The sequence below is a fragment of the Mastigoproctus giganteus genome, chromosome 7 (assembly GCF_048544385.1).
Source record: "Mastigoproctus giganteus isolate SK-2022 chromosome 7, ASM4854438v1, whole genome shotgun sequence".
NCBI lineage: Eukaryota > Metazoa > Arthropoda > Arachnida > Uropygi > Thelyphonidae > Mastigoproctus > Mastigoproctus giganteus.
In genome coordinates this window covers 230316688-230341797 of record NC_143581.1, presented here as the reverse complement: position 1 = coordinate 230341797, position 25110 = coordinate 230316688, and the positions used below count along the sequence as shown (strand labels likewise).

General features: G+C 35.7%; 1 protein-coding gene across 3 annotated transcripts in view; it reads left to right on the top strand.

Moving 5' to 3' along the window:
• LOC150083765 (tyrosine-protein phosphatase non-receptor type 13-like) overlaps positions 1-25110 on the top strand; it is a 478105-nt gene that overhangs the window by 372662 nt on the left and 80333 nt on the right. For all 3 annotated transcript variants that reach the window (XM_090378206.1, XM_090378207.1, XM_090378208.1), the window contains 2 exons: positions 4288-4384; positions 20363-21301. In XM_090378206.1, coding sequence (XP_090234332.1) covers positions 4288-4384; positions 20363-21301 — 1036 coding nt within the window. The remainder of the gene's footprint in view (positions 1-4287; positions 4385-20362; positions 21302-25110) is intronic.

Sequence of the window (25110 nt, the reverse complement as noted above, 5' to 3'; positions counted from 1 at the left end):
AATATGAGAGGCCCAACTCAAAGCAAGGTCTCACTTCTGTGCATCAGGCAACACAGGCAATCTCCAAGGCATAATGCACTGGTCCACAGGAACTAATTATTGTTGGTGTCTCTATTGTGAGGTAGACAGGGAATATATTATGTAATAAGGATAGGTGGATCAGGACCAGGGTATGTCTGCCCGAGGGCATAAGTTGATGATGTTGTGGAGCAGATGTTATCTTATAAGGGCACAAAAGGTGATATTGTTATACATGCTGGCACTAATGACCTTAACATTGACAAATGCAAAGTACTGCATATGGGTAGCATTAACCCAAGAGAAACGTACCAACTGTGTGGTACTACACTCAGGGAAGTGGAGAGTGAAAAAGACCTGGGAGTAATTGTGCAGTCAGATATGGAGTTTGCTGAACAGTGCAGATGGGCTGCCAGCGCAGGTCACTTAGTCTTGTCAATGATGTATAGGAATTTTGCTAGCAGGGACAAGGAGGTGATTATCCTGTTATAGAAGGCAGTGGTCAGGCCACACCTTGAATACTGTGTACAGGTCTGGAGGCCTCATTTTAGGAAAAATGTAGAGTTGCTAGAACAATACAAAGAAGGGCAACAAGATTGGTGAGGGGAACAAAGGGGATGCTCTTATCAAGATATACTTAAGTTCTGCAAATTGCAGCGCCTGGTGACTATGCACATGCAAGGTGATCTGATTGAGGTGTATAAGGCCTTGAGCGGGTTGAGCAAGCTCATTGTTGATGGGATTCTTCCTCTTGCTCAGATTAAGAACCTGAGGGGACATAGATTCAAATTGAAGAAAGACAGTTGTAGAATAGATGTACGGAAATTTGCCTTTAGCCAGCAGGTAGTTGATTGGTTGAACAGAATTGCATCTTTTGTTGTGGAAGTTGATAGCCTAAATAATTTTAAGGCTGAGCTGGATAAGCATCTGGAATAGATGGGTGAAATGGGAGGAGTGTTTTTTTTTTTTTTTTGGCTGATGTTGCATAAGCTTACTTCTTTGCATCTAATGCTAATGCTGATCTGTCATTGTGGAAGTTGATAGCCTAGATAAATTCAAAGAGGAGCTGGACAAACATTTAGAGGGGATGGATGTGTGAAATGGATTTTTTATTTTTTATTTTTTTTTTTGGCTGATGCTACATAAGCTTGCTTTCTTGCATCACATGCCTCTACTACTACTACTACTACCCGAAATGAAGATTTAGATGAATTCCACGGTTACTTTGCATCAGTATTTACAGAAGAAAAACACTTTATGCCAATGAGAAATTTTGGGAGTGAAGTTTAAAAATATATAATTAATGATATTGAAATTTTGATACAATTATTTAATGAAAAACTTTCGAGCCTTCAGGCGAGTAAGGCTCCTGGGGTTCATGGCATATACCCTATAATTAAGGGAGCCAGCAACTCCAACTAATTATGAGAGCATCACTGGACTAAAGAGAGTCCAGTGACAAAAAATATGCCAATGTATCTCCTATATATAAGGGTGGTTCTGTGCAGTGGGAAATTACTGACCGGTCAGTCTAACTTCAGTGGTAGAGAAAATCGTGCAGGCAATGACGAAGGATGGAATTCTGGATCGTTTAGATAGAAATGGAATTCTCAAAGGTACACACCATGGTTTTGTAAAAGGAATATCATGTTTAACAAATCTGGTTAGCTATTTTTACAGGTTCACTTATGAGCTGGATTTACAGAATAATTTCGACATTGTTTATTTAGATTTCAGCAAAGCATTTGACTCATTCCCACATGAGCAGTTACTTTATAAGCTGGATCAGGTTTAGATCACAGGAAAAAGCTTTATATGGACAGCAGGATGGCTTCAGGGAAGAAAACAGAGGGTTGTGATAAATGGTTATTCCTCAGATTGGGTTAATGTAAGAAGTGGGGTCCCCTAAGGATCAGTATTGGGACCACTGTTGTTTTTGATTTTCTTAAATGACATCGATGAAGGGATTGAGGGCGAGATGTAAAGATTGATAGAGTAGTTAATATGATAGAGCAGGCAGATATGAAGTTTTCTGAGCAATGCAGACAGGCTGCCAGGGCAGGTCATGGGATTTTCTCAATGATATATAGGAATTTTGCTAGCAGGGAAAAGGAGGTGATTGTCCCTCTGTATAAGGCAATGGTCAGGCCACGCCTTGAGTACTGCTTACAGGTCTGGAGGCTTCATTTTAGGAAGGATGTAGATTTACTTGAGCGTGTACAGAGAAGGGCAACAAGATTGGTGAGGGGAATGAAGGGATCCTCTTACCAAGAGAGGCTTAAGTTCTGCAAATTGCAGTGGCTGGAGACTAGGCACCTGCGCGGTGATCTGATTGAGGTGTATAAGGCCTTGAATGGGTTGAGCACGCTGAATTCTGATGGGATCCTTCCACTTGTTCAGATTAGAACCTAAGGGGGCATAAATTCAAATTAAGAAAAGACAGATGTAGAATAGATGTGCGGAAATTTGCCTTTAGCCAGCGGGTGGTTAATTGTTGGAACAAACTTCCATCTGTCGTTGTGGAAGTTGATAGGTTGAATAAATTTAAGGAGGAACTGAAAGGCATTTGGAGGGAATGGTGTGATTTTTTTTTTTTTTTTTTTTTTTGGCTGATGCTGCATAAGCTCATACATTTGCTTTCTTGCATCACATGCCACTACTACTACTACTAATGATCACTGCCAAGCAGAGCTTCTTCAGAGTGACCTAGATAGACTTCAGGGATGGTCAGAAAAATGGTAACTATGCTTTAATCCAGCAAAGTGCAAGGTTGTATACCTGCAAAACAGTAACCCCATATTAACATATACACTTGGTGGAGTTGAACTGAAGTCTGTAGTGGAAAAAGGGACTTGAGAGTTACGATACAGTCAGATATGAAGTTCTCCAAGCATTGTAGATAGGTTGCAAGGAAGGCCGATGGTGTCCTATCAATGATTTATTGAACAATTGCTAGTAGAGATAAGGACGGCATAATCCCATTATATAACGCTATTGTTAGACAACACTTGGAATATTGTGTTCAAGTATGAAGACTGCACCTAAAGTAAGACATTGTGCTTGATGAAAGGGTCCAAAGACAGATAACTCACCTGGTGAGATTGGCAAAAGGTCATCCATATGAGAAAAGACTTTGAATATGTGGGTTGTGCAGAGCTTGAAAACTAGGCACCTTAGAGGAGATTCGATTGAGGTATTAAAGGCTGTGAGAGGCAAAAGTAAAATGAACGTGGACAAAATTTTCACAGTTGTAAATGATTCTAGAACTTGGGGCCATAAATTTAAGTTATGGGAGAGAAGTTTAGACTGGATTGCAAGAAATTTTTTTTAGTGAGCAAGTTATAAATTACTGGAATAAGTTACCTACATGTGTGATAGAGGCTGTCAGTTTGGGGAAATTCAAAGGTCAGCTGGATACCTATGGGAGGAGGGAAATGCATGGGTTTTCTATTTCCTTTTATTTTATTACTTATTTTATTTAAATTTTTTATTATTATGATTATTATTTTATTTTTGTTTTCTTTCTTTTTTTTATTATTGTTTACTCTTATTTCCTCTTTTTTATTTTTTGGCTGGTTCAGTATAAGACTTAGGCTTTCTTGTGCCATATGGCCATTATTAATACTAATACTAATTTCACCTATTCATTTCCTTCAATAGTTTGTTTAGTTCTTCCTTGAATTTATTTATCGTTGAACTATCAACTTCCACAGTCACAGATGAAAGTTCATTCGAGCAATCAACAACCTGCTGGCTAAAGGCAAACGTTTGCACATCTGTTCTGCAACCATCCTTCCTCAATTTGAATTTATGCCTCTCATATGTGTGGTCTGAGCAAGAGGAAGAATCCCATCAGCATTGAGCTTAGTGGATCCATTCAAGTCCTTAAACACCTCAGTCAGATCACCTCACAGTTGCCTAGTCTCCAGATGCTGCAGTTTGCAGAGCAGCCTTTCTTGGTATGAGCACCCCATTGTTCCACTCACCGATCTCATTGCCCTTCTTTTTAAAAATTGCAATTATGAGAGATGCCAAACATGACAGTTCAGAGTAGAAAATTTAGTGCACACAACCCATGGCAAGAGCACATCGACGGATGTGGCTTCACATTTAATGTGAAGCCATAGCTGCACAACAAAAGAGAGAGATTAATATCATTGTATTAATCAACTAAGACTTTATCATATGGGATTTTTTATTTTTGTATTAAAGTAATTTTATTTGAATTTTGTTTCTAATCAATCAATTTTTCTTTGGTCTTTTTAATAGCAAGGTGATAGCCCTTTAGGGCCTGAACAGAAATGGGTATATATCCATTCAGTTGTACCAGGAGGTGCTGCTGCTAAGGATGGCCGTATTAAACCAGGTGAGTTGGCATTTCACTGAATTTTTACTATTTAACACTTCTATATAGCATGAACTCTAAATATTGATTACCAAATCAGTGAATTTAATTCATTTTATATGTTAAAATTGTATAAATAAATTATATTAAATTAGATTAAAATTATATTAAATTATATACGAGAATCAGACCTCTCTTTAACGAACTTTAATATAGGGAATTTTTCTATGTAGCAAACGTTTTTGATTTCCCCTTGCCCATTACATTAAAAGTAGTTTCTATATAATGAACTGATTTCAAGAGACCTGGGTACAACTTTTTCGCACCTCCAGCCTTTAGGCAACAGAGCTGACACTGTAGAAAGCAAAAATTAAGAGCTAAAAGGATTAAGAATTAATCACTTTACCTTTTAATAGCTAAAGGGTTTAATTCTTAAGAGCATTTCACACATTTAGTGTTGCCTGTAAAGCATTTACTGTACCGAGGAGTAGCACTAGTCAACTGCTATCTATGTGTCCACAGCCATTTGGCAAAGGATTAAGGAATATTCCCGACACGGACATTGGCTCTAGTCAGCCTGTTTTCTATTGTAAGCACCCTATTGGAGAATTAGGAGGGAGTGATTTTCCTTTATCCTGGAAATTCGTCTGCTGTTTCGCAAAAATGAGTCATCCACACTTTTACTAAATTTCACCTGTCTGTGTATGGTAGGCGCAAGTTGTCCCTAAATCAGTTTTGTTTTAGTAGCACAGCTACTATGCAAGTAAGGTTACTTGCACAATAACATGGAAAAGGTGGAAGTGCTTAATAGTGTAGATCGCAGCATTAAAATAAAAAGGAAATCTCTTTAAAATTTGGTGTCCCTGCCAATAGTGTGTCAGCCTTTCTGAAAAACCATGTTTCGATTCTCAAACTGTTTGAGGAAATGGGACCCATTCGGAAGCGTACGAAATTATCCCTGTATGAAAATGTAGATGAAGCCGTTTTTAAGTGGTGAAGTTGATTCGAGACCAAAACATGCCAATATCAGAACCATTAATAAAAGAAAAGGCTACAGAGTATGCATCTTTCTCAGGCATAAAACTTTCCAAGCCAGTTCTGGTTGCTGGACAAATTGAAAAAGCACCATGGCTTACTCAAAAAAGTTATTTCTGGTGAAAGTGGGGTTGTAATTAAAGAAGACTATACCCATTGGAAAGAAACAATTTTGAAAAAAATTATTAGCATTAGCATTAGTAAAGGCACATGATGCAAAAAAGCAAGCTTATATAGCATCAGCCAAAAAAAAAAAAAAAAATCTAAATTTCACCCATCCACTCGCTCCAAATGTTTGTCTAGTTCTGCCTTGAATCTATTTAAGCTATCAACTTCTACAATGACAGATGGAAGTTTGTTCCAGCAATCAACCACAAGGCTAAAAGCAAACTTCTGCACATCTATCCTACAACTGCCTTTCCTCAATTTGAATTTATGCCCTCTCAGGCAATTATTCTGAGCAAGAGGGTTGTAATTAAATCCCATCAGCATTGAGCATGCTCAAACCATTCAAGGCTTTATACACCTCAATCAGATCACCTCCCAGGTGTCTATTCTCCAGACACTGTAATTTGCAAAACTTACGCTTTTTTCGTAAGAGCAACCCTTTGTTCCATTCACTAATCTTGTTGCCGTTCTCTGCACTTGCTCCAGCAGTTCTACTATTATGGAGGACTACGAGACCAAAGACATATTCAATGTTGATGAAACAGGTCTATTTTTAAAATGTTTGCCAAACAAGACACTGAATTTTAAAGGTGATAAAGTTGTAGGTGGTAAAAATAGTAAGGAGAGAATTACAGTCTTGGTTGGTGCAAATATGACTTACAATGAAAAACTGAAGCCCTTTGAGCCCTAGTCAAAAGTAAACAACCCCAATGTTTCAAAGGAGTAAAGTCGTTAGAGTTGGACTACAATTACAACAAAAAAGCTTGGATGACAAGTGAAATTTTTGAACAGTGGATTTTAAAATTCGATAGAAAGATGACAAAAGAAAACAGAAAAATCACTTTCATTGTCAAGAGCTGTCCTGCCCACCTTCACTCTGTAATTTCAAAACTTACACACACACACAGTAGAATCTCACTAATCCGGATTAATTGGAGAAAGATGTCATCCGGATTAAACAATAATCCAGATTAGTGAAGAAAAATATAGCCCATAAGACAAAAAACTTAGAACAGAAATAAATGGAATATTTAATGATAAAAGTGCTGATGAAAATAAATAAAAAGACAATACATTTATCCATCAATAGAAGACTCAGAAGTTGTACAGCAGACTCTCAATTTACCGGAATTGGATTAACCAGGACACTTCCAGACTCCAAAGTAAAAAAAAAAAATCCACTGAAAATTATAACATTCAAGTAATAAATAGAAAATTATAAACATGTTTTGCAAGTCGTCAAGAAGTGATATTATAAGTCATGTTTCAGAGATTTTATTTTATTTTATTAATAAAAAGATACACAACAGGTAACCATTAACAGTGTATCTGAGATCAGATCAATAAACATAATAACAATAATGTGAAATCCAACAGGACGATAAACATTGATACAAATTCAAACAATAAAGCATATGTACAAAAGAGGATTGTATTAAGTTAAGTTACCGGTAAAACAAGTAATAATTAATCCGTTAGAGAATAGAAAAATAATATAACAAATAATAAGCTACAATAATTAGATGTGAGCTAGTCACTTTGCAGTTTAAGTGAAGAGGCAAACTTGTGGATGGAGTTCATCAGTGATGAACTCCATCCACAAGTCCATCCACAAGTGATGAACTCCATCCAGATAAATGTTCCTATTATCCTACAACCCCCCCTTGCTGTCTTCACACCCACTGCTCAAAAAATAATGGAAAGAGAACAAATGTTTAGTTTGTTTTATGAATTGCATGGATTGTTGTGTTCAGCCGCACCTCAAAAAGACAAATTTTATTTCTTTATGTCAGGAGTGTCAAAATTTTTTTTACAGTGTGTGTATATATATATATATTAAATGACATCACATTGTCTTGCACGTTGTTCAGTATTGTTGTTGACTCTGAGTCAGATGGGTGTTATTGCTTATATCACTTCATTTGCATACTTCTTTATGTGCGCACGCTTGCATGCGTGTGCATATTAACATATTTCATATATTATGGGTTTATGTAATTGTTGGCTAAACCACAACACCATTTCCTTGTGGAGGTCCTCATATGCATATGATTTCATTGTTTTTTTGATAGTCATGCCTTTAATGCTATCATATGTGCCTGCAAAATCTAATAGCTTCCCTTCATTTTTTAAGATGTTGCCTTTTTTTTTTTTTTTTTTTTTTTATGAAAACCCCAAACACGAAAGGTATCAAAACCTATAGTACTTAGTACCGTGCATGGGTTGAAGGAGAAGTATGGGGGGAGGGGATGCCGGAAACTTTGCAATAGAGACTAAACGTGGGTTTCACCACTTCAAGCCTCCAATAAGCAAAGTGGTGGTATTTCACCGGTTGATGAAAGTTATCTACCACCTGGTTCGGTTACGAACATTATAATGGTTCATTAAAGATTTAATAGTCAAACTTTTGCATTTACCCATCATTTTCACAATTTCTAAAAAAATATATATATATATATATTTAAGTACGAATAGATATTCAGTCAATTCCAGTTATTTGGGACACATTGGGGACTAGTGCATTTTGGCCTGATAAAGCGGATGCCCCAATTATCCAAAGTTTCACGTAAATAGTTAAAAATACAATGGACCCCTGCTTTACAATTGGTTCACTGTACAGTCAAATCACATTATGATGGCATCACCATAGTAAAGTACCGTTCACTATACAATGTGTAGTAAGCGCCGGTCATTGTGATCGCGTTTGTGAATTGAATTTTAATTCTATTAAACAGCGATTCTAATTAGTGAAAATAGGAGGAATGTTATCCACAGGCTATAAAAGTAAAGATATATTAAATACATATTTACCCTTTATTATCTTACCAATTAAAATATTAAACGATATGTAAAAATCGGAAGAATATACGTGATAATTGGAATAATTAATACGTACTGGAATATGTACATACTAACTAGTTGACATTTGTGGGTGGGGGTTTAAAATAGCAAAAAGATAAGCAATCAATAACAAAGAACACTGCACACACAAATTGCAAGTAACACGATATTCGCAAGTGAGAATGGAGTAACAAGTTACAAAGCTTTAAAAATAGGAATGAAGAGAAGATTCTGAAAATTAATTTTTTTATATGATTGAAGATTCCATGGAAGTGTAAACACATTTCACCATAATAACCTACAGAATTCCAGCTGTTGGTATTATCACAAATTCAATAAGATTGAGTTTACTATCCATTTATGATAGATTGCACTAACAGAAAAGCCCAATAAACATGTGACTGCTAATTGTTTTTATTGTTTTATGGTTGTGACCGCCAGAAATCTGACTGAACCACGTGGTACGGTCGGAGACAATCGTAGGGTAAACTTCAGTGCTGCGGTCTCCTGCCCCGATTAAACAGCATGTTGTCCCAATTAAGCGAAGTAAACCCTGGCTATTTTCTCAATTGGTTTCTGTTTTTTAAGATTTGCCCTGATTAACCGGTGGCCCAAATAACCGGAATCCACTGTATTAGATAAAGTATGCATAGATGGAGGTAAAATTTTCACATAATGCCATAGACTAGAAGGGTAAGGATAGTAGAATAAGAAGTTTAGTAGATATGTAAAAGGTGAAAGAATGTTAATATCCTAAAAGTTATGATAAATTAAGAAAATAAAAAATGGTAGAGCTGTCATCAGATATGGGGGGGGGGGGCATAATTAATAAAAGTCGAATAGTAAAGCAGCTAAAGTAAATATTGATACATGGTCAGGTATTCATCAGGGGACTACAATTGTCCAGTCAGGAACTAAGTTTCTATACTTGTCCATAGTAGTAGAAGAAAGGCGAAAGGTCAAAAAGCAAAAAAAAAAAAAAGACAAGGTAGTCCCAATGCAGTGTCAATTATCAAGGTAAAAATAAGGATCGAGTTAGAATAAAACATAGTTAAGTGTTTTCAGGATGGCAAAAGGTGTTCTTAATAAAAATATGTTCAGTTTTGTGTAGGATTTAAATGTATCAATTTTGTGGAAATTAGATCATTTGGAACAAGCGCATGGTATAAGGTGAGCTATTAAATTGAGGATAGGGAAGGGGAAAAGGAGTCATTAAGTAAATAAAGGCGAAAATAGTGATAGAAGGAAGATAGTAGGAACGTTCGTATCACCCTCGTATACATTAATAGTTTTATGAATGGGAAGAAAGGTAGAAATAGATAGTAGAAAGATAAAAAGCTAAGAAAAAGTTGTTAAATCACACTGAGCTTGCTGGGGTTGTGAAGCCCAACCTTATAGTAAGGGTTTTGGCTTTGTAAGCGTTAGTTTAAAAGGAAGTTAATACCAAAAGCTTGTATTGCGAGGCAAAAAATACATGTGTCGAAACATTCCAAGAAACGAACTGACAGTATAATAAGAAAGTGAACGCTGCCTGGAGTTTTCAAATAATGCATAGCAGAAGTAAGCTGGCGGGAAAATAATACGTCGCACATATTTAGTGGAGTAGATGAATATATGTCAACCATAACCATATTAGTAACATAGCTACATGATGAAGCAATTTATAGCAACATAACAGACTTAATAGAGCTATGAATAAATGGAAAAAGATGGTAAAATAGTGACCTCTATTGTCATATTTTGAACCGATAAATTCATGAAGATACATAAGATTAGTGTTGGAAAAAGAAATGTGGTTGGAATAAAAAAAGGACTTTACCGTAATAAAATCATGAGATATAGAAAAATAAATAGTTTATAGATAAATAAAAAGCATTGAACAAAGCAGTGATAAAAAGAATGCAAATCAGAATTAATAGATGATAGACCAAGTGATGTGATACAATATATTAAGCTGATAATCAAAGTTGTATAATCTCATATAAATCAAAATACCAATTAGGGGAGTAATTGCTTACATATCTAAGCATAGAAAGAAGGAAATATGTAAAGAATCAGATAATGTTCTGAGATAGAGAAAAGTTAGATTAATAATTATAATCTGTAGTCCAAAATGGAGTAAACCAATATTGAAGTGATATGAGTAATCATTACTGTCATTGATAGAACGTCTTAAATCCAAAGGTAATTTAGGTATAAATCCAAAGGTGAAATAAGTAGTAAGAATCCAATGTTGAAAGAACAGCAAGTAGATCCAAGGATACAAATATAGTTTAAATCCAAAGATGAAAGAACATGAAATAATTCCAAGGATATAAATAACTGGGTGACTTTAGACCCAATTGTGGTATAGTTGGGAGATTGTAGAAAGTAATTTATACTAAATTAGTAGCAGTATCAAGTCACTAAAATCCTAAGGCAGCTATACAATTTAAGTAGAAAACAAATCCAGAAGTGGATATTCAAAGGTAGAGTAATAAGTTACCACATCTTGTGTATACATTAAAGTAACTTTAATACTTGAAAGATCTAAGACCCAAAGGAACCTCTGAAAACAAAATAGGAAATGTCAAAGGCTCAACGTGGGAAGTGAATTATAAGTAAATTCATGAAGGATTGTTAAAACATATCAAATGAATACATGAGAAAAGTGAAAACTAGAAAATAATGTATAGATCGGAAATCATGTATAGTTATTACTTACCAAGTAGTGGAATTCCACCAAATTATATTACAACTTTACAAATATGATTAAAACTGACCAGTTCATAATAAATTTTAAGTGAATTTATTTCTGATCAAATGGGAAACTATATTGAAACAGTATTTTATAAAACAGATAAGGATGTTATTGTTGATAAGCTTATTGTGAAGTAGTTGTAGAGCTTTGGTGAAAATTAATTGGTTACTACATATGTTAGCCAATCTGATAGTTTGAGTACAAATTATATTTTTATGTATTTTGTTGGAAATATTGGAATGCCAGTTGTTAAGGTAAATGACATCAAAGTTAAATTTATTTCTTTTATCATATATGTTAATATTATATGGCATTGAAGCATTGTTAAGAGTAATATTGAGGTCAAGGAAGTTAGCTATTCTATTAGAGGAGTTTTCTTTATTTAGTTTAAGTTCAATGGGATAAATTGCTTTGGCTATAGGTTCGAAGTTTGTATTTAAAACTAGAATGTCATCTACATATCTGAAAGCTAAAAGGTGATGATTAGGATTGTTTATGGTGTATAGTTCTTCATAATAGTGTAAAAATAGGTTGGATACTAAGCTAGAAATTTGGGAACCCATGGAAATGCCAATGGTTTGTTTATAAGTAAGTTTGCCATCGAAGATATAGTTATTAAGTAAACAGAGATTACATAATTGTTCCATGTATTATCACTTATATTTAATTTATCCTTGTATCTGTGATAAAGTTGTTTTAGCACAAAAATCAGTAGGTTATGTGGGATTGAAGTGAAAAGGTTGGTGAAATCAAAAGTTTCTATGCTGGTTATGGTAATATTAGATTTGAAGGTGTTGTTGACAGCTTGGTTATTGTTTATTATCTAAGTAGATGTAAGAGTGTTAAAAATAGTTTTAAGTAGTATTAAAAATTGTTTGGCTGGGAGGTTGCAGCCACTATTTTTGGAGCTGGTAATGAACCTGAAGCCTACAAGTTGTTTATGGAATTTGACAATCATATAGAGAAAGGGTAGGGTTGAAGTCTGTAATTTAGTGTGTAGTTTTTTTATATATAAAGCTATTAGTTTTTCAACTATGGCAGTAGTATTAAGATAGCAGGGAGTGAAAGTGGAACTATTTTCTGTTTCATTTTTTGGTTGATAATAGTAAAATTGCTTGCAAAAAATGGCAAAGTTGTTGGAAGCTTTATCTACTGTTGTTGTTGTTATTTGGTTTTTAGGAGCATTAGCAACTAAGGCCATATTGCTCCGGTGCGGTGGTCATTCCCTGACCTTTCCGCATCCTCCGTATTTGGTGGTGACGGGCTCGAGCTTTATCTACTGGGGTGATGATAAAATTGTCTCATAATTATTTTTTGTGTTTTTTAAGATTACAGTATGGCATGTAGAAGTTATTATACAGTTTGTAGGCATTTGAGATGGCTTTTACTATGTCATGATAGACAATGGTTATCCAGTTTTGGAATGCTTTTTATTTATCTATAAACTATGATACGTTTATTTTTCTATATCTTATGATTTTATTATGGTAAAGTCCTTTTATTCCAACCACATTTCTTTTTCCAATGCTAATCTTATGTACCTTCGTGCATTTATTGGTTCAAAATACAACAATAGAGGTCACTATTTTACCATCTTTTTCCATTTCTTCACAGCTCTCTGTTAAGTTCATTATGCTGCTATAAATTGCTTCATCATGTAGCTATGTTACTAATGTGGTTATGGTTGACATACATTCATCTACTCCACTAAATACGTTCAACGTATTATTTTCCTGCCAGCTTATTTCTGCTACGCATTACTCGAAAACTCCAGGTTTCATTCACTTTCTTATTATACTTTCGGTTCGTTTCTTGGCATGTTTCGACTTACATATATTTTTTGGCTCACAATACATTTGGTGTTAGCTCCCCTTTATACTAATGCTTACAAAGCCAGAGCCCTTACTATAAGGTTGGGCTTCACAACCCCAGCTAGCTCAGTGTGATTTAACAACTTTTTCTTAGCTTTTTATCTTTCTACTATCTATTTCTACCTTTCTTCCCATTCGTAAAACTGTTAGTGTATACAAGGGTGATATGAACATTCTTACTATCGCTATTTTCATCTTTATTTACTTAACTACTCCTTTTTCTCTTCCCAACCTCACTTTAATACCTCACTTTATACCATGTGCTTGTTCCAAATTATCTAATTTCCACAAAATTACTACATTTAAATCCTACATAAAACTCAACACAATTTTATTAAGAACACCTTTTACCATCCTGAAAACACTTAGCTGTTTTATTCTCACTTGATCCTTATTTTTAACTTAATAATTGACACTGTATTGGGACTACCTTATCCATCCATAAGGCGACACTGTATAAGAATGTGCTAATTTTATTTATTTATTTTATTTTATTTTTTTGCTTTTTGCCCTTTCAACTTTCTTCTACTTTTATGGAAAAGTATAGAAACATAGTTACTGATACATGGTCAGGTGTAGTTCTCTGATGAAATACCTGACCACATATTTTACAATATTTACTTTAGCTGACATCAGATTCTGCATATTTGTCTTACCTGTATTCGACTTTTATTTAAATATATCCCCCCATATCTGATGGCAGCTCTACCACTTTTTATTTTATTTGTATTATATATTTTAACTTATTATTAATAATTTTACTTTACAGTTCACTCACCTTCTATTGGCTTTGTAATTCAGCCCATAATTTTCTTAATTCATCATAACTTTTAGAATATTAACATTCTTTCACCTTTTACATATCTACTATACTTCTTTTTCTACTATCTTTACCCTTCTAGTCTCTGGCAATATGTGTAAGTTTCACTTCCATCTATGCATAATTTATATAACATATCTATTTATACATATATATATATATATATATATATATATATATATATAACTGATATTAAATATTGAATCAAAATTAATGCCAGTAGCATGGCAAAACTGTTGAACGAAAAATAATAAATTAAACATAATGATTAATCAACAGGGAGGGGAAAGAAAAGGTGAGACTAAAAATTGTAGCAGAAAATCCCCAAATATATTTGAAAATCCAATTCAAATTATGCCCCATATGGGGCATAATGGTCAGTCTATTTTTGTTATTTTGATTTTATTTTATTGTAGTTAGTTTAGTCTCTATTTGTGATATCTCACGTAATTCAGAACTGGCACCTTACGAGGGGGGGGGGGGTGCCACTAAATTCTTATGTAATTGACTTATTAATTTCAATTGGTTTCCGAAAAGTAAGGTAACACGTTTTTTTTTCTTAATAATGTTGAAAGGGAATGAGATGAAACGTGGTGCACAGATAGACCCGTTAATAACACACACACACACACACACACACACACACACACACACACACACACACACACACACACACACACACACACACTTTTATTGTCAAATTAATAATCTCTTATGCATTATCAAAATTGTTTTTGAATGTCTGTTTATGATATTTGCCTTGAGTTTTGCATCTATAAATATAAATCATATATCACTTGATAATTTTCAACTAAGAATCAAGTTTGTGATATTGACCAAAGTTTAGGCATGACATAACTGAGTAGTCAAGTTCGAGGGTGCAATAATACACACATGCTAAATTGGATTGTGGTTCAAGCCTGTGACTGCTAAATACGGTTAATGATTGTATTCCTTGTCAAAATAATTAACCCTCTAGATGGCACATATCTAAAAGTCATGCTAGCTGTCACATGTGAGTTCTCAATGATACCATGGAAATGTTTTGCATAAAGTCAGTAAATGATTTAAAATTGGGCACTTCTTAATGCAGTCATTATCTTGACAGTATAGTGGATATGAGATAAAATAATGTATATTTTTTAATTAATTTATTTTTTATAAATGAATATGAAACTAGAATTAAAAATCATCACAATACCTAATAGATAGTAGGTATTGTGGTCGTAGGATATGGCTAGCCATGCTAGCTACGAGGCTGGTCAAAACCAGGTGGTGCTTCAGAGATAGAAGTCATAGTATGACATCGAGGGGGGAGTTTTGTAACCACTCTTACATCCAGGTGTCCAGAAGGTTGAAGTTGGCTTGTTGCAATGTTTTCACCATCAGGGTTTGTGGATGTCTGAAACGGAGCCTGTTTATTCCTAGGTCTCGGATTTCGAAATTTATTGGTAGTTCAGAAATGTCTATTATTTTTCTGTATTCTCTGATAAGAGCACATTTTCTTTGGAGATCTGTTGGTGGGATGTGGCTCAAGATGGGTGGCCAAAAGGTAGGAATGGACCTGCTTGTTCCAGTTATAATGTGCATGGTGTTATTTAGCTGTACGTCTGCCTTTTTTATGTGGTTACTGTTAAGCCAAACAGGAGCACAGTACTCTGCAGCTAAGTAGATGAGACCAAGAGCTGACAAGCGTAAGATCGAAGCAGAGGAGCCCCATGTGGTACCACATAGCTTTAGCAAAATATTATTCTTTCTTTTCGGTTTTGCTGCAGTTCTTGACAAGTGTTCACTGAAAGATAATGTTCTGTCTAGTGTAACCCAAATATTTTGGATATTTATTGTGTGTTTAAGATGGGCATTCTTAAAGTTTATGGTCAGCTCTCTAGCTGCCATCTTATTATTGAAATGGAAGCAAGATGCCTCTGTCTTGGCTGCACTAACCCAGTGGTTTTCAACAGGGGTGCCACGAAACGGAAACAAGATGTCTCTACCTTGGCTGCACTAGCCCAATGGTTTTCAATCAGGGTGCTGCGGCACACTAGGGTACCACAACAACGTTCCAGGGGTACCATGTAATTTTGGATTCAGTTACTTAAACTTATTTTTTTTTATTATTTATTTTATTTTTTTTTGAAATTTATATATATTTATTTTATTATAAAAAGGTGTACGGTATCCTTTGTACCGTATCTTTTTAATTTTGTGGTGATCTATAATTGATATTTATTTAGTACCTCTGTATAAAGAATAAAATTATTTGTATAAGTATGTATAATTTGCATCATGAATTTTAATTTTGTTTATAATTATATTATTATAATAACTATCATATAACATATTTTTTTAATATTACACACACACACAGAATCAGATTATTAAATGATTGAAAACCGCCGTGTTAAGTATTTCTTTTGGACTAGGGGTGCCGTGAAAAAATTACTGGGACACTAAGAGCACCGTGAACCAAGAAATTTTGGGAACCTCTGTTGTAGGCTCTGCTTGTGAAAAAATTTTTCCAATTTGGTTAGGTCAGTAGTTAGGCTCCCTTCTGTTTTTTCGATTGATTTTGTGTCTCATTGCCATTGCACAATCATCTGCATAACCAAACTTTCTGGAACAAGTCTCAGGCATGTCTGCAATCTAAAGGTTAAAAAGTAATGGAGCAAGGATGGAACTTTGGGGTAGGCCATTGCTGATTTTCTTTTTATTGTGCATTGTGTCTCATTATCACTTGGTGAGTTCTATTTGTGAGCATGTTATCAATAAGTCTGGCAGTTGTTTTGCAGGGTGTTGTATGGAGTATTTTATATATTAAGCCATGTCTCGAAACAGTGTCATAAGCTGCAGTTAGATCAATGAAGGCCACCGAGATTTTCAGTTGTTTTTGAAACCCTGCCTCGATGTATGTTATTAGAGAAAGGACTTGGTCTACACAGCTTCGGTTTGGGCAAAATCCTGCTTGTTCAATGGGAATATTTCAAATACAGTAAACCCCCGTTATTCGCGGTATGTGTATTCGCGGTCGCTGATTTAATATAAAATGAAACCTAAAAAAATGTGAATTTTAAGGCGCTGTGAACATTTTTCGCCATAAAAAAACATGGGTGTGGCTAAAATAATCTTTCCCGGTCAAAACAGCGCTCAGTGGGTGGGGGGGGGGAGAGGGGTGACGAAATCGCGAGCGTGGATGTTTCTCGCTAATCCTTGTTCAGTATGTGCTATGCGCTTGTCATGAAAAGTTTCGTTGTTTGCTTTTAATTTATATGCTTATAAATTGAATAAATTTATCAATTTATAAATTGAATAAATTTATTCAATTTATAAATTGATAAGTGTAAAATCTACCGTTTTGCAGTGTGTTAGTGAAAACAGACTTTTTCGAGTTTGTTAACGGAAGAAAGTGACTTTATTGTGGACAAGCTCTTTTCTAACCCTTACAAAAATATGGCTACGAATAACAAGGGAATTGTGAAAAGATCAAAGGTGATGACATTAGCGAGTAAAATTCAGTTATTAGACAAAATTTCTTATGGTGAAAGTGTCTTGTCAGTCGCAAAACATTATAAAATCAATAAGTCAACGGTATGATCAATCAAGAAATCGGAAGAAAAAATCCACCGTAGTGTCCGTGAAAACGTGCTAATTGCTTCAAAACTTTGCTCTGTAACTCGTGATGTTAAATTAGAAAAAATGGAAAAGGCTTTAAATCTGTGGATAGAAGACCGAACTCAAAATAAAATTCCGTTAAGTTCACTCATCATTCGTGAAAAGGCAAAACACCTTTATCAACACTTTAGCGAAACTGGTGATAGCACTGATGGGATAAGTTTTTTAATTATAGCAAAGGTGCTGGATTGAAAGATTTGTGTGAAATTTCTAATAAATATTACATTTAATGTTAAATTGTTTCTTATTTTCATTTCGATGCCTTATGCTTGCATTTCACTATGTACTGTGTATGTACATAGTCATATTATGAAGGTACATATAATATATACATAGACAAAATTTTAGACTAGTGTTTCTTATATATTTCATACTTTGGAACGGAACCCCTTTATTACTGTGGGAGCTATAACTCAGTATTCGCGTTTTCAGTATTCACGGCATTTCTCAGGAACGTAACCCTCGCGAATAGCGGGGGTTTACTGTATTTTGGAGCTAATCTTGTTGTTAAGTAGCCTTTCAAGTAGTTTATGAGTTACCCTTAGTAGAGCAATAGTGCAGTAACTTTGAGGGAATTATGCTGGTTTTCCTGGTTTTAGGATGACAATAATTTTCGCATGTTTAAGAGGATTTGGAATATCACCCATTTCTAGTATGCTATAAAAGAAGTGTGCTAACCATATTCTTGCTATTTTCCCCAGTGAATTAGGAATTGTGCATAGATGCCATCAAAACCTGGGGCCTTGCCCACTCTCATATCTCAGTGCAGCTGTGATCTCAGCACCAGAGAATGGTCCGGAATACTCAGTTTCTGAGGCACTGACATGTTTGAGGGTCTTGAGTTCCCATTTCACTTGGATTGTATGTTTTTGGTCGTTTGGAGCTCTAGAGGTGGATACAATATGTATTGCAACAGCATTTGGTGTTATTAAAGTATTGTCATGAGCCATAGGGTTGCTATTTCCCAGCTTGTGTAAGAGAGACCAAGCTTTTCTGCTGGACCTCTTGAAATCAATGGTTTCAATGGTCTGTATCCTTTTTTTCTCAGCAGGGGACATCAAGGCTGTGTAACAGCTGGTCCGCTATCTTCTTAGTCGCTCTCAATAAAGTGACCACCTTCTGTGACAAACGCAAAAACTGCAAGTTTGTGACCTCGAAACACCTAGAGAAACAGCAACCTCAAACAGCTTCCTCCCAACCCAACAGTTGACTCAACAACCACAACTGACCACAAGAATTAGTGACAACTGGCACTGCACACCTGACTTAAAACAGAGATGAGACAAAAGGAAATTAATCCTAAGGAAAGGACAATCATACTTTACCAAACACATGGATGAGACAAACTGACGAGCACCACACGGAAAGGACAACCAAGATATTGGAATGAAGACCAGGATAGCAGCTGATTGCTGCCTAAGCCTTACGGCAACCCAGGCTGGACACCTAGCCCAGCCTTCTTCCAACCCCTATCCCTGGCAGGGGAGGTAACTTTTTGCCACCTGCCATCCAAACTTCCCTCTGGTGTGGCATGGGCATGCAACATTCCCTAGCAGGGGTCATCTCTTCTATCGACCCCTTACTTCTACTTCTATTCCCCAGTCTTCAGCCTCTCCTCCCTCCCACTATTAACTTTCATCTAGCCTCACATGTCTAAATTTAAAAACACCAAAATTTTGGCCGACCGGGCTAGCCAGGTGGGTTAAGTGCCTGCCTGGCAACCCAAAGGTCGTGGGTTCGAATCCCACCTCGGGCTTGCATCAAAGTACTGCAAAAACCTTGGGAGGTGCATTATGGCCACAGAAGCCGATGTGCCAACAACTACAAAAAAAAAAAAAAAATTTTTGCCCGACCTACTAGGCCTTTTAACACATTTCTCTAGCATTCAACCCCAAACCAGCGATTTCCTAACAGCAATCTCATTAAGCATTTAGGTCAAACGTGTAAACATTTTTTTTTTATTATTTTTATTTTTTATTTTTTTTGGCCCTAGCCACTGAAATCCCAGGAAACTAGGTGGCAGGACCTTCCAGAGCAACTTGTGATACTGGACACACCCGGCTAGCCTCCACGTGGCAAGGTATGGGCAACGTCGGGCTCCACTAGGGGCCTGGTAGCCAATAAGCTGGCCAAACAATGGACACAACACATCACACGGCACAGGCACGGCCCACACACTTTCAAGTCTCTGGCTTGACGGTGTGTGTCCTCTATACAGCGAACACACACGGAGATGGGAGAAATCCCAGGTGCTGTCTGACACGAACATACCTTATACCTTATGTTCTTAGTCACCACTTTCAAGAAAGTCACTATACAAATTTTTGTATAGTGACTAATATCCATATGCAAAGCAGCACTTTAAAACCATTGTGGAAAAAAATATCAATGTTATTATTTTCCTTTGTTAACAATCAGCATTCTGGTAATCTAAATTATTTAATCTAATGTTTATTTTATAAATATCAAATCAAGTATCAAAATGTTGTGCAGAGTTGTATTGAACTCTGCACACTAATTTGATAACATGTGATTTAATGATACTGTATAGCTTATGCATGTGAAAGCATAATTATAAACACTGCAGCTTAATTAATTAAAATTAAAATTGCTAAAACTTGGACATTTCAACTAGAGTTTCTCCTAGCTATTATCAAAAAAATTGTTGGCAGTTGCTGGAAAAAGTTTTTCCTTTGTGACTTATTCAAAATTCGTGACTTATCCAAATCATTATGCACAACTAGCCAGAATTTAACCAGCATTTCTGCACAGTAACAAAGTAGTAGTAATAGTTATGTAATCGATAATCCTTTGGAACTTATTCTCAGAATAATTCTGGTATTTCTTTTCTTCAGGTGATAGGCTAGTTGAAATCAACAGTGTCAATTTGGAAGAAATGCCATATTTTGAAGTGGTAAATGTCTTAAGGGAAAGTCCTGTGGTAGCTCATCTGGTTCTTGAAAGAGCATCTAACCAAGATGAAAAAATTGATACTTCTTTATTCAAGAAAGAATATATTTTGGATAACGGTAACAGCAAAATAGAACAAAAAACATCCCAAGAATTGTATCATAATAAATCTTGCAGTGACCATTCCTTTCAAGACATCTCTTGCTGCCCTAGTGATGAAATGAGTGAAACTACTGATTTGCAAACTGATTCCCAAAATGTATTTGACAATGTAGATGTTTCAACTGACTCTAAAGTTCTGAATGATTTTGACAAAATCACCTGTGCCAAAAATGATTGTTCTTCAGATGCCAATGTGTGTTTTTCCAATTTTCAAATTCATCCAGATGAAGCGAATGATAATTTAGGAATAAATGAAACTTTCAGCCATTCTGAAGCTCACACTTGTTTCTTATCTCTTGAAAAGAATACTAGTCCAGATGCTTCCAACAAGCTTTTAACTTCCAAAAATAGCATAGCAACTAATAATTCTCCTGCCAACTTTTCAGGCCAACTCTATTCTAGTGAAAGAACTGGTCGCCAAATTCATGAAAGCTATGTAAGACAATGGGGTACAGATTCCAAGTTGTTTCAAAAGAACTTGAATAATTTAGTCACTGAAAGCAGTAGCCTCTGTGGAGAAGTGCAAAAAGAAATAGACAGTTTAAAATTACCTGAACATGACATTTGTGAAAATGCAGCCCCATCCGTCATGAATGAGCCATTGCTTTATCCTGAAAGATATCTTAATATTGGAGAAAGGCCTTGTGATTCTGCAACAGATGCACTTGGATGTCTGCAGCATGAGCTAGATGGATTTGCCATACAGAAACACGTGAATTCAGGTAAGTTGTTTTTAACGTGCATTACTAAATGTGTAATAATGCAAAATTTAAAATCACTGTATAAAATTATTTTTTCAACTAGAAATATTTTTTTAGTTTAATTACTATTTTGTGCTCTTAATTCTCTGGTGCCTCCGTAGCCAGGTGGGCAGGAGCAGCAGTGCATAGCACACGCTTCTTGATTAGACCGGGGTTCGAGCCTGTGACCACCAAATACGGAGGATGCAGAAAGGTCAGTGAATGACCACCGCATATTCCCGGAGCAGTATGGCCTTAGTTGCTAACGCTCCTAAAAACCAAATGACAAAAACAAACTCACTCTAAGTTCTTACCTGTATTCTCATATTCCATGATGATATTTCAGCTGTTGCTGCAAGGAAAGATAGTTTTAATGCAGAATGGGTTAGATTGGCAAGGACAGATTCAAAAAGCTTGTAATAATTGTTTTTTTGTTTTTTTTTATAGATAAATCAAACACAAAATCATGTTGTTCTGCATTATCTGTCTCCCCCACCCACACAAATGAAAACATGATCTTTCCCCTTACAGATTATCTAGTGTTTATAGAATGGATGGAATTGTGAAATATATAGAATACCTAAATTTGCATACTCCATCCTCATTGTTCCTTACAGTAATGTGTATTTGTGAGTTTATTTTCACTTGTTAAAAAGAAGCTAATGGGAATCTTTGTTGAGAATAAGCTTTTTACTTTAGGCTTTCTAAATTAAAAAAAAAAAAGCAAAGACTTTTGATACATCTTTAAAGTGTTCCATATCAAGTTAGTAGATGAAGAAACATTTGTTTTACGAATATAAACAGTAAACTACACCACAAAATGAATCAGTCTGAGCCTATTTTGTGTAGAGTTAAGAATTAAGATTATATTGAATTAAAGAAATATATAGGATGGTAAATAAAATTTCTAATACTATTTCCATCCTATCTTGAAGGAAATCTTGGTAACCTGTGATGGTGTAGAAATGATGAGTGTGTATAGGAAAAGAGCTCTTATGACATATTCAAAGGGAAAATCTATATTATCATCAGTGGTATGGCTGTGAGCATATGACATAGTGGCAGAACAATGACAAGATTGTAGTGTTCACTGGTTGTGTATCTTGAAATTCAACAACTCAGACTCACTAACTGTGATAGCTAGTGCAAAGATGATAGTATCAACAGTTTTGATTGTAGAAATCCACAATCTGCTAACACTGTTTCATGCCCTGTAACTCACAGACTAGATACTGAAGGACATTTTCCCCTTTGGAGCTGCATGAAATCTGCTGTTTTAAAAGTTTTTTGCTTCCAAAATTCTCTCAGAATTGGATATATACCTCCTATAGCATCATGATATATGCATTCATTGTGATACTATTATACAAGCCCAAATCTATATTGGGGTAGTTGGTAGTCATGAGTTCACTCCATCCATTTAGTTATGTATTCATTTTATTTGCCTGTCTGTCATAAGCAGCAATTACTGTACAGTATAATCGTATTGTTGCATTAAATGTTATTCTGTGCATATGGTAGCAGTACAGTGTACATTGTTTTGCTACTATTCTACTTGCACATAGCACAGCATAGCATACAGCCACGGATGATGTTAATATGTCATAATTGCTTTTCCATGCACTAGCCTTTGGAACTAGCATATCCTAGATTTATGTATAGATTGTGTTTGTGCAGCAATGAATAGTTGTTCTATTACCAACTGTGAATTCTAAATGGGAAACCTTCAGGGACTTAATCTTGGAGGCTACTAGGCTTTTCAAAACAACTAAGAAATACTTTTCAAGGTTCAGACCTGAATGGATGTCGGATGAATTAATGAGGCCAAAGAAAAATGCATGGGCCATATAAATTATCAGGCAACACAGAAGCCTACAGCAGATATAAGCTAGTCTGTAATCAAGTCACAAAGCAGGTTAGGCCGACAAAGGCAGATTATGAGAAATCTTTGGCAAAGGACGCAAAGAAAAACAGCAAAGAATTCTTTACTTATGCACTCTAGAAGGAAGAAGATGAATCAGATTGGTCCACTTAACATAGATGGTTCGACTATTGATGATCCTGCTCAAGTAGCTGATAAACTGAATGAGTATTTTGCATCTACATTCACACATGAGGAGTTATTCAAGGAGAGGAATGCCAGAAGTTTATAAAACTTTAACAGGGAGATAAGTGATTTTGTAATAACTGAGAGCAAAGTGAATGAGAAATTGTTGAAGTTAAACATAAAAAAGGCACCTGGGGCAGATGGAATCTATCCAGTTATAATGGAGGCAGCAAGGGAAGTAAACAAACCCTTAGCATAATTATGAGAGCATCCTTAAATCAGGGGAGGTCCCCATGGACTGGAGATGTACAAATGTATCCCCAATTCAAAAAGGGAGTTCAAAGGGTGACACAAATAATTATAGACCTGTCAGTTTAACTTCTGTTCCGGGGGAAATAATGAAGTCACTGGTTAAAGAGGTGATACAGGATCACCTAGACAAGACAGCAGTAATAGTTCAGACACAGTATGGGTTTGTTAAGGGAAAGTCTTGTCTGACCAATTTGATTGGATACTAAGATGTGGTCACAAAGGTACTAGATGCAAAAAAAAATTTGATATCATATACTTGGATTTCAGGAAAGCTTTTGATACTGTTGCACATGGAAGACTGCTGTACAAATTGGAGAAGTATGATATTAAGGACAAATTATTGCAATGGATAAAGGGATGATTGAGTGGGAGACTGCAGAGAGTGGTAATAAATGGACACTGCTCTACTAGGACTAATGTTATTAGTGGAGTACCCCCAATGTTTGGTGCTGGGCCCATTGTTGTTTTGTGTATTTATCAATGATATTGATAAGGTATATCAGGCTTATTGTCCAAGTTTGCAAATGATTCAAAGGTTGGCAGGGTTGTTAAAGACAGTATGTTACTATCTTTACTGTCTTTAACAAAAGTTAGCAGATGGGCTGAGAAGTGGCAACTGAAGTTTTTAACCTTGACAAATGCAAAGTACTCCATATGGGTAGCAGTAACCCAAGAGAAATGTACCAACTCTGTGGTACTACACTCAGGGAGGTGGAGAATGAAAAAGACCTGGGTGTAATTGTGCAGTCAGATACGAAGTTCTCTGAGCAGTGCAAACGGGTTGCCAGAACAGGTAATTGAGTTTTGTCAATGATATATAGGAACTTTGCTAGCAGAGGCAAGGAGGTGATTATCCCTTTGTATAAGGCAATGGTCAGGCCACACCTTGAGTACTGTATACAGGTCTGGAGGCCTCATCTTAGTAAGGATGTAGAGTTGCTAGAACGAGTACAGAGAAGGGCAACAAGATTGGTGAGAGGAACAAAGGGGTACATTTACGAAGGAAGGCTTAAGTTCTGCAGGTTGCAGCATCTGGAGATTAGGCATCTGTGAGGTGATCTGATAAAGGAGTATAAGGTCTTGAATGGTTTGAGCAAGCTCGATGCTGATGGGATACTTCCGCTTGCTCAGATTATGAACCTGAGGAGGCATAGATTCAAATTGAGGAGAGACAGTTGTAGAATAGATGTGCAGAAGTTTGCCTTTAGCAAGTGGTGGTTGATTGCTGGAACAGACTCCCATCTGTTGTTGTGGAAGTTGAAAACTTAAATATATTTAAAACTGAACTTGACAAACGTTTGGGGTGATCGGGTGGGTGAAATGGGAAGGGAAAAAATTTTTTTTTGCTGATTCTGTATAAGCTTGCTTTCTTGCTTCATATGCCTCAACTAATGCTAATGCTAAAAAGTGGTTATTGTGAATTCCTGCCGAA